The following is a 9997-nucleotide window of genomic DNA, read 5'->3' on the forward strand; positions in this document are numbered from 1 at the left end:
GCGCGGCGATGCTGGGCGTGTGGAGTAGCAGGTGGCAGCATCAGAGATGCTTCAAAGCAAGGCAGCATGGCAAGACTAACAAGATGACTCTCAAGCAAAATTAAGAAAGATGAAGCAGAATGAGTGACAGGAATCTGATGACAGGAATGTTGATGCGACTGCTTTGATCGGTGGTCATGGCACTACAGGGCAAGCCTGACGATGGCGAGCGCATTTATTATGATGGGTGGATGAGGGCAAGCGGCCCCATGGCAGCTGCGTCGTTCAGGGTTGAAGAAATACCTGGACTGTGAAATATGGTGCACGTGCGCTATGGCGCCCTCCCAGGATAACTGACCTATGCCGCTGTTTCACTGGCCCCTCTCATAAATGTCGATTGCGGAGTAAGGCCAGGAGCCGCAGTTTTTGCTGAGAAGCACGCATCGCAGCCGCACACACGCCTGTCAGGCCCGGTGGGCAGATCGGCTGCGGCGGGTTGGGGCGCTGCTCGACCCACCCCGCCGCGCGCAGCAAGCCGTCGTCGCTGGTGCCCTGCGGCCGCTGCTGGTGCTGCTGCCACCACACCGCAGTGGCGCGCCTCAGGGGGTTTGCGCCCGCTGACGGCAGCGACAGCGGCAGGCGAGGACCGTGCAGCTGCGGCGCCCAGGCGGAGGCCGAGAAGGGCGCGGTGGCCGCGGAGAAGGAGAGGGCGTCGCCTAGCGCAGACGCTTTGATGGGCACCTGCGTGCGGATGGACATCGTGGGTCTAAGGGCAACGACGAACACCGACTTTACAGCAGTGCACAAAAGAAACAGTAGACTGCCGCTGGCGCATCCGCCAAAGGCAAGGCGAGTGTTTTTGCTGCGCTTGCCACCAGGCCAGCGCAGGGTCGCTCCGCCGCACCGTGTCTTTGGTGCATGTTGCAACCTCGCTGCGTTGAGAGCACGCCAGCTGCGCTACAATGATAGACTTTGACAGCAGGCCGGTACCCAGCATAACGCTCTCAATTGGGCTGTTTGTGCTTGCCAGCACGCAGGGCTTGCTTAGGTTGAGGGGATTTGGCAGCACCTCGTCCTGCAGCAACGTCGGCAGCGTGTGCATGAAGCAAAGGGGATGCACGTTGTTGACCTGCCTGTCATCAATGATAAGAGGCGATGAATGCACTCCTGGATGCGGCACCACTTTGCTATTCAAGCTGTCAACTAGAAAGTCACCCAAGGGTGCATGCACGGCTTCTCCCATGCAGATCCAACGTGCCTGATACTCTGCCAGGTAGTGGCAGCCTTCTGGTGACGTCACACACCCTGCTTCAGTGACATAGTTGCATGCACTGGGGCAAGGGCAACCAACAACACGTGTGTCCTGATCAGGGCGGGTGTTGGCAGCAGCGGCAGCTGACCACGCCGCACAGCACAACAAAGCACCATGAGACGCGCAAGAGGCCCCCTTGCCTGCCGCATGTCAGAGGCTGGGCCCACTCGCCTGGCATACCGTTTGTAGACCTCTACGCCAGCGCAGGTTCCCCATACATCTGGGGCGCCTGATTGGACCTGCGCTCGAGCACAGGCAAAAGAGGAGGGTATCTCAGCGCCATTGCGGTGGCTGTAATCACCTGTGAGTTTGGCGGTGCCGCAGTCTCAGCCTACAATCCTGAAACGTCACCTTTTGTTTAAAGTCCACCAGCTTCGGTGGCTCGCTGATGGCTGATGCGAGGCCGTTGGGATAGCATGCCTGTAAGGAAGGGGTTTATAGAATTAGCTGTGAGCCGCGCCTGCGTGCTCAGGCCTGTGCAAGTGCATGTGACACCGTATTGCTAGCATGCGCGCGAAAGGAGGGACTTGGTGAGAAGCGAAAGCATCTGCTGCGCAGCGGCCGCAACGTGCAACAGGCAGCAGCACCTCCTGCGCACCTGCTGGAGCCACATGCAGCCTGGCGCGTTGTTGCAATCGCTGAACAGAGCAACGCGAATGCGGTGGTGGCAATCAGGGTTGGTGTTTGCATTGAGCTTTGTGCGGGGATGTTTCGAAGCTCAAAACCAGAGAGATCATCTCTCTGCATGATACACCCAGGGGATGCATACCTGAAGGCTGTGCTCTTGTGAACCCGACCCACGACTCGCCTGCGGTACAGCTCAAAGCTGCATCGAACAACATCAGCCAGCAGGGAACCGCTGCAGGCCACCGAGACAGAGCTCCAGAGCAACAGGCCCACAAAGCTGCATAAGAAGCAAAGGGATGACCAGGAATGCTTGCTGCAATTACAAGTCAGGGACGAAATCTTGTCCTGGCCACCCTGTCGTGCAGCCACAAACCAAGTCCATCAGTGACTGCTGTGCCCTGCGGCTATCAAAACGCACCCAGTCACTCACTCTGCGTCGTCGTAAAAGAGTGAGCAGCCGCCAGGCCCCCAGGTGCACCACCCACGCACGTCAGCAGAGCACTCTGACTCGCTCGCGTGCGCCAAGCACGCGTAACGCATGGCAGTGACCTGGAGCAGCACCCTGCGCAATTTCGAGACAATGGATACAATGATGAGTTTTGCGTGCCACGCAGTTGTAGCAACGCCTTGCATGCAGGCAGTTGACCGCAATGCCATCAGGTTTGACCACCTGCAGAGTGCAGGCAGCCTGGGCAGCAGCGCACCGCTCGTACGAGTCCGGCTTTGCATCGACCGTAAACATGAAGCTAGGGTTGAGGGCACATCCCGTGCTGTCGCTCCACAGACACTGCTTGATTGTGCCACCTGAGGCCTGCGATTGCTGCGTCACACCAGCCGCGGGAGCAAGCAGGCGCCGCGGCGCCATCACGGGGACAATCGCGACGTCGGCAACGCCCCCCGTCGTATATGCCACAGCATGACCTATTACAAAGATGACTCCGACCCGCACGGCCCAAGGGCCCCTCATGGATTTTTTGAGCGCAGATCCTGGTGTAAACGTTTTGCCCCGCTGGCCTAGCCTTCAAAGGACTCCAACAATCAAATGGATATTTACAAGGGGGACTCGTTACTTGAGAGAGCAAGAGTGCCGAACAGAAGCGAATGCGAAGCTGGGGCCGATGTAGGACAGGTTCAGCTTAGGTCGCTGTCGCGATACGCATGGTTGATGTGTTAAAACATTCCCAACAAATATTGAATGCGCATCCTGACGCTCAGATCGCTCATCTACACCTTCATCGCCTGCTGGACACCTAAAGCGCGGCATGGTTCTGGCAGAGGATTGTTTGCAATAAGACAGTTCTTTGAGGCGCGGTCTATGCTGAGTAACTGAGCTCGTCGGCAGAACTGTTGCTCCGCAGAGGCTCGGCAGCAGCGTGTGCACTGGGTGCACGCCGCCCCAGGACCTCGTCGCGCCTGAGAGCGCGCGCATCGCATCAACTTGTGGTGACACAACGCTGGAGGCATTGCGTGGTTGCAACGTCCTGCAGGGGCATCAGTAAGCCGAGTGCCCTGGACAACGGTGTGAAGCTCAGCACCCTTGCCGTCCTCGTGACAGCTGCCACCGTGCCGTGAGCTGCAACAATGGGGGTGAGCAAGCTGCAGAATGCTATGCTCAGATAAGCTGATGAGGCGTACGCCCACACACCTTACTGTCGCAGCTGCAATGTGTCGCCCTCGCCCGTGTCATCAGCAGCAGATGTGCAGCCGCACCTGTTCCGTCCCCCCCACCCCACGTCCCTGCCATCCCCGCCATCACGCTGACCTGCCATGTTTCACATCCACTCCCGCGCTCGCCAGAAAAATGATTTCCTGTCGCCAAAGGATGTGAGTTTTTTGGCAATGGACCGGGGGTCTTGTGCGATTGGTCCGAGGTGGTTCCGCTCATACGATGCTGCATGCTGCTGCTGCCACCCCCAGACCTCCCCCCAATCGTCATCCCTCCTCCTCATCGCCCCACCCTAGCACACTCACACCCCTTCCATCCCCTCCCACTGGGGCAGATTGCCAACCGCATCAAGGCCAAGGGCCTCCAAAAGCTGCGGTGGTACTGCCAGCTGTGCCAGAAGCAGTGCCGCGACGAGAACGGCTTCAAGTGCCACCAGATGAGCGAGGGCCACCGCAGGCAGATGGAGGTCTTCGGGCAGAGCGCGGAGCGCGTCGTGGGCGGCTACACAGAGGAGTTTGAGAAGTCCTTCCTGGACCACATGCGGCGCGCGTGGGTGACGGGGAGACGCAGCGCGTGCACCTGTTTGGTCGCAACTAAAGCTGATCCACCCCGCATGCTCTGCGCAGTTTGTATCAGCAATTTGTATCAGGAGATCACGTATGCTCTTAGGAGATCCCTGACCCAGTCCCAGCTTTAGCAGTGGCTTTGACGGCAGCAACCACGCTCAACGCCCCTCAAATTCCCTCACATCCCCCCTGCCATCCTTGGCCTTGTGTGCGCACCCTTACCGCTCCCCAGGCACCCCCACTCGCGGATCGCAGCCCATGTGGTGTACAACGAATACATCCAGGACAAGCACCACATCCATATGAACGCAACAAAGTGGGCGGAGGGCAGATGCGGCGGGATGGGGCACACTGGGCTGCGGCTGACCGTGCCAAACGACTGCCTCGTGCGCTGCAACAGGCATCAGGGAGGGCGTTGATGCAGAAGGGCCGCTCGAAGCCCTCAAGGGCCCGCTCTTTGGTAATTCTATGCCACCTGCGCCAGCCCGTCCACTTGAGTCCTTGCGACTTCTCTTTCTCCCGCTCCCCGGGTGCCGCCCCTGCTGTTGCCTCCCGCAGGTGGCTTACCCTAACAGACTTTGTGAAGCACCTGGGGCGCGAGGGGTTCTGCAGGGTGGAGGAGACGCCCAAGGGCTGGTTTATCTCGCTCATACAGGTGCGCGCAGCCCACAAGTGCATAGCAGACAGGTGGACCAGCTCCAGCCAGGAAGCCCGGCTATCGCGTCAAGGGCGGCGGCGCAGGCCGGCGGTCGCGGAAACACCGCTGCTGAGCGGTGCCGGTCATACGCGAGTGGCTTCAATGGTAAGCGCCCCTCGATCGCCTGCACCCCACACCGCAGGAGGACCCAGCCGACAAGCTGGCTGGGGAGAAGCGCGCCAAGCTTGCGCGGCGAGAGGAGGAGGACGAGGAGCGGCAGGCGCGGCTGCTGGCTGAGCAGGTGGGGCGCGCGGCTGACGTGCACATATGCGGTTCCGGTTTTGGGGGCGCCCATAGGCGTGTTGAACGGGCTGCGGGGGTGCCTGCACAGGGTTACAGTACCATGATGGCGGGCGACCTGGGGGGCAGCTGAGGACTGCGCTGCATGCAGGCGCCCTGACTGAACGCACCCGCCGCCTCGGCGCGTGCGCCTTGCAGGTGGAGCGCGCGCGGCGGGCGGCAGGGGACGACGACGCGCCGGCGGAGGGCACGGAGCTGCAGCGGGACGAGAACGGGGAACCCTTGAAGCTTGCGCTGGCGCCCGCGCCGCAGGCCGCAGCCGCCGCGACGGGCGGCGGCGCGGCGGGGGCGCGGCCGGCGCGGCCGGCCGTGCCGCTGTTCGGCGGCGACGAGGACGGTGCGCGCTTGACAGCAGCGCGCCGGGCCAGCTGCATGGATCAAGCATGCACCTATCTCGCGATGTCAACGGCGATCACAGGTTGAAGGTGCTATCTATGCGACGGTTTTGCCACCTCTCACCTACCATTGCATTCGCCATCGGTCCCTCAGATGCGCAGCAGGCGGCTGCGGCGGCGGCGGCCGGCAAGAAGCGCTCAAAGTTGGAGGAGCTGATGCATCGGGACCTGGAGGCCAAAAAGCGGCGGCTCGACGGCGGCGCCGCCAACGGCGCGGCGGCGATTGCAGCGGCAGCGGCGGCGGGGGGCGGGCCGGAGCCCGCGAGCAGCAGCGGGCGGGGGCGCGTGGACCACTGGCTGGCTGAGGGCTTGGTGGTCAAGGTGATGAGCAAGGCGCTGAAGGAGCACGGCTACTACAAGCAGAAGGTGCGACCGGCGCGTCTTGCCTGCGGCGGCCGCTGCGGCTTGGGGTATATTCGGCGGTGCCTTGGCGGTTTGGCAGGGAGGGCGCGCTGCGATTGCGTGTGAGCGCTTCGCCGTGGCTGGCGACGCCCTGGTGCTCCCCAAAACCTGCTGCCCTGCCTTCTGCCCTCCCACGGCGCGCGGCACCCCCTGCGGCGGCGCAGGGCGTGGTGGAGAAGGTTGTCGACCGCTATATAGGGGAGATCTCCATGATCGGCAGCGGCGACGTGGTGCGCGTCGACCAGGCGGAGCTGGAGACCGTCATACCCTCCGCGGGCGGCCGCGTGCGCGTCGTCAACGGCGCCTACCGCGGCAGCAGGGGGGAGCTGCTCGAGATCGACACCGGCAAATTCGCGGCGCTTGTGCGGCTGTCCAAGGCGCCGCACGAGGGGCGGGAGGTGTGGTTTGAGTACGAGGACATCTGCAAGATGGAGTGATCTGCTTCGTCCTGGTGTGAGTGTCTCGTGGAGCTGTTGAGCTGTTGAGCTGTCGAGCTGTCGAGTAGAACGGCACCGCGACGGTTGCAAGGGCGTCCGGTCCATATCCATGATTTGTGCTGTGCTGCCAAGGAGAGTTATGAGAGGACAACGGCGCGAGCAGTGCTTGCTACGAGTTGACTGATTGCTGGGGGTGCAGAGTCAAACTGCAGGCCAGGTTTCATTAGTTCTGCCAGTAAAAACGCACCCAGCTGTTACCTGAAATTCCAGAGGCTCCAGCTCCAAAGACAGAGCACTGGCAAAGCTGAGCGGGGAGGTGCTGGAATGTAGTCACGATCACCACTGTGGTCTGGTGGCGTGGTCACCGGGGCTGATCGGCTTGGCTAAACGGCAAGGCTTGAGTACAGGTGGGCGCCGTTTGGGATCAGGACAGCTCGCTCCAATGCTACTGCACGGACGGCGGACACCAGCTCACCTCGCCTGCGCGGCTTGGCGCCCACCTACCGTCCGCTAGCGCCCAGGGTGGTCCATCACATGTGTGCAGCAGGCTTGCGCTCGGGACTACATGGTCCAGCACTAACCTCATAATCAACCCGCAAAGCACTCGGCCCCACAACAGAGAGGTGTCTGATACATTTGACAGGTCCCTGGAGCTCGCCAAAAGGTTTGCGTTTTGAGTACGAGGGCAGCTAGCTCAGCAGCAGCTGCTGCCTCAGCGGTGGGGGCAGCCTCTCAACACCGCTCCAATCTGGACTGCACGGTTGACGTTCTTTTGATTGCTGGCGAGGTGGCAGTATCCTTCTCGGGGAAGGCACAACTGGCAACAGGCCAGGATCAAACAGTGCAGCTACCGTGCAGTGTGATCTGAGCCCGTGATCGTTTTTAGGGAGTCGGTCCAGCCACCACGAACTGATCAGGGCGTGGCAAAGTCGTGAACATCGAGACGCGCGGGAGGCCAGCCAGATCTTCTACCTGTGTGAACCGGAAAGGCTGGGCGGAGTGTGCGGAGGCAGGGATCCATTAACGCGCAGCCAGGATGGCGCGGTTCAACGCGAGTGGGTGGGCGTCAAGGACGCTGCTGCTGATCATGATCGCCGTGATGGCCTTCAGCATCAGGTGGGCCGCCGTGCAGTTCGATTCCACTGCAACAGCACGCTCAGTTGATCAGCGTCGACTTCGCGCACACTTCACTAGCATCAGTCCATCCTTGGGTCTGCACTTTATTCCGGACAGCAGCCTTGCCACGAGCAGAGCGCCATTCGCGCCGGCGTCCCTCACTTGGCACTGGCCTCGGCCTTGCGAAGCACCCTCCAGCGTGACTTGAGCGCCCAAACCTTACAAAACGACACAACATAGGCTGTTCTCCGTTGTCAAGTACGAGAGCGTCATCCACGAGTTTGGTGAGCGGGCGCGGTGGTAGACCGCTCCACAGACGGTCGCACATGGGGTAATCGCGACGCCCCGGCTGCGCCTCGCCGCCACACCCCCGTCCGCCAAAACCTGCGGGCCGCTCGCGCCTCCGCACCCCTGCCCTCTGCGCCGCCTGACCTACGCTCAACAGCACAAGGGGTGGCACAGGGGGGGAGAGCGCGCGGCCTCAGCCACGCCGCTGCGCGGATGCGGCAAACCTCCGATTTGCGCGGCCGTGGGCCTCCCTCAAGACTCTTCCTCATGCATGATCACACACACACACACACACACACACACACACACACACACACACACACACACACACACACACGCACCTGATTCTCCTCCCACCCTTCCCCCAGACCCGTACTTTAACTATCGGGTGACCCAGTTCCTGACTAAGGAGGGCGTCTACAGCATGTGGGACTGGTGAGACATCCATATCGCGCGCGCCGCCCAGCCCCGCCAGCGCTTCCTAACCCATCCCCAACCCTTGAGGCCCGGCATATGTGCGGTCAGGGCTGGGCTCCGCTCGCTGCTGCGGCTGCCGCAGCCAGGGGATTCGCATGGGGACACAAGCACAAAGAAAGGCTCTCGCCTTTGGGTCGTTGGTGTGCTCAGAATCGCTGAGGCCTATGCAGATACCAAATTCATGAGGGTGGCGGAGCCACGCACGGCACCGCAACGGCGCGCCGGCCGCGCCCCTGCCTGCTGTGTGGGATGCGCGCCGCGGCTTTGACGTGCGTCTGCGCGCGCCCCTGCCCCCCGCGGCCGCCCTGCCCAAACGCCCCAGGTTTGACGACCGGACGTGGTACCCCCTCGGCCGCGTCATCGGCGGGACCGTCTACCCGGTGCGTGCCAGCACCGGGCCGCCCGCCACCCACGGTCGCGCCGCTGCAGCCGCCCGCGCGCCACCGTCGGCCGTTTGCGTCCGCGCGGCGCCGCGCTTGTTGCGACGCGCCCCTGTGGCCCCTGGCTTCCTCTGACGCCTCATGGGCCCCCATCCGCCGCCCATCCCGCGTCACGCGTCACCCGCAGGGCCTGATCGTGACGGCAGGCGCCATGTACCGCTTCCTCCATGCCTTGAACATCCCGATCCACGTCCAGGAGGTGTGGAGGAAGGGTCAGCTGCCTGGTTGGCAGTTCGAGCTCGGCCGACCCCGCCTTGAGGCTCTGTTGGGGCCCTTGCGGGTGGCGCCCCGCAGGGAACGGGCAGTTGGGGCATCATCGACCATTCGCCATGGCGCCTTGTTTGAAACATCTTGAAGCCGGGCAAGCGCGACGCGCATCGCCGCTGCACCCTCGTCCGCTGCTTCCTCGCGCACCCGGCCTCCCCTCAAAGCGTTGCCCCCCGCCCACGCGCGCCGCCGCCGTGTGCCTGGCCCCAGGTGTGCGTGTTCACGGCGCCACTGTTCAGCGCGTTCTGCGCCCTCGCCGCCTACGGCCTCGTGAAGGAGTGCCGCTCCGAGGGCGCGGGCCTGGTGGCGGCCACGCTGGTGGCCATGGTGCCGTCCTACATCAGCCGCAGCGTGGCGGGGTCATACGATAACGAGGGCGTCGCCATCTTTGCCCTCGTCAACGTGTTCTACACGTTCGTCAAGGTGGGGCGGGTCTGGGTGGACTCCTGTCCGTGGCTAAGGGGGAGTCTGTCAGTGGCTGGGAGCATTTCGCATGTTATTCTCGTTGAGGGATGAGACCAGGTTTTCGGTACGAATGTCAAAGTGGAGGGGTCGAGGGGATTGAGGGGGGGCGGACGAGCGGGTGTGCGCAGCGGTGGCTTGGGCCGAATGGCAAGTGCCGATTTGCAGAGCGCACGTACACATGCACCACTGACGGCCCCAGTTTAGGCGGCGGCCCGGCACGCCCAGCTGGTCGCTGGTTGCAAGGACGACCAGCTGTGCAAGCATGCGCCGCACCTGCCGCTCCTGCAAACACCCAGTGCCGCTGCAGCAGGGCATGGCGGCCCCTGAAATGGTGGCGCCTCCCATCTCAGTTCGTTGGTCTCAATCAGCCCCGGCAGCTCAACACACGCACACACACACACACACACACACACACACACACACACGCGCGCGCGCGCGCACACACACACAGAGGCGCGCGCATGCGTGTGCACGTTCGTTTGCAAGCGGATATGTTGCGATCCCCGTTGACCTCGCTCCATCCCAATGCCCACCCCTGCTTGCCGCCGCCCCATTCCCCCCCC

The 9997-nt window shown here is 62.7% G+C and overlaps 3 protein-coding genes across 3 annotated transcripts; 2 read left to right on the plus strand and 1 right to left on the minus strand.

The window, feature by feature from the left end:
- Nucleotides 1-182: 182 nt before the first annotated feature.
- Nucleotides 183-738, minus strand: MNEG_7872 (hypothetical protein; the record flags this gene model as incomplete). The annotated part of the gene is made up of 2 exons (XM_014043654.1): nt 183-195; nt 497-738. The coding sequence occupies 2 exons, from the start codon at nt 736-738 to the stop codon at nt 183-185; spliced, it is 255 nt and encodes an 84-aa protein (XP_013899108.1).
- A 2947-nt stretch (nt 739-3685) lies between these two features.
- Nucleotides 3686-6381, plus strand: MNEG_7873 (KIN17-like protein; the record flags this gene model as incomplete). Its single annotated transcript, XM_014043655.1, has 8 exons — nt 3686-3742; nt 3919-4133; nt 4383-4466; nt 4709-4805; nt 4990-5088; nt 5286-5484; nt 5637-5908; nt 6109-6381. 8 exons carry the CDS (start codon nt 3686-3688, stop codon nt 6379-6381), a joined length of 1296 nt encoding a protein of 431 aa, XP_013899109.1.
- A 1036-nt stretch (nt 6382-7417) lies between these two features.
- On the plus strand, nt 7418-9761 carry MNEG_7874 (dolichyl-diphosphooligosaccharide--protein glycosyltransferase; the record flags this gene model as incomplete). Its single annotated transcript, XM_014043656.1, has 7 exons — nt 7418-7497; nt 7738-7781; nt 8154-8220; nt 8585-8642; nt 8830-8901; nt 9180-9392; nt 9660-9761. 7 exons carry the CDS (start codon nt 7418-7420, stop codon nt 9759-9761), a joined length of 636 nt encoding a protein of 211 aa, XP_013899110.1.
- Between the last annotated feature and the right edge of the window lie 236 nt (nt 9762-9997).

The sequence above is a fragment of the Monoraphidium neglectum genome (assembly GCF_000611645.1).
Source record: "Monoraphidium neglectum strain SAG 48.87 unplaced genomic scaffold scaffold01436, whole genome shotgun sequence".
Taxonomy (NCBI): Eukaryota; Viridiplantae; Chlorophyta; class Chlorophyceae; order Sphaeropleales; family Selenastraceae; genus Monoraphidium; species Monoraphidium neglectum.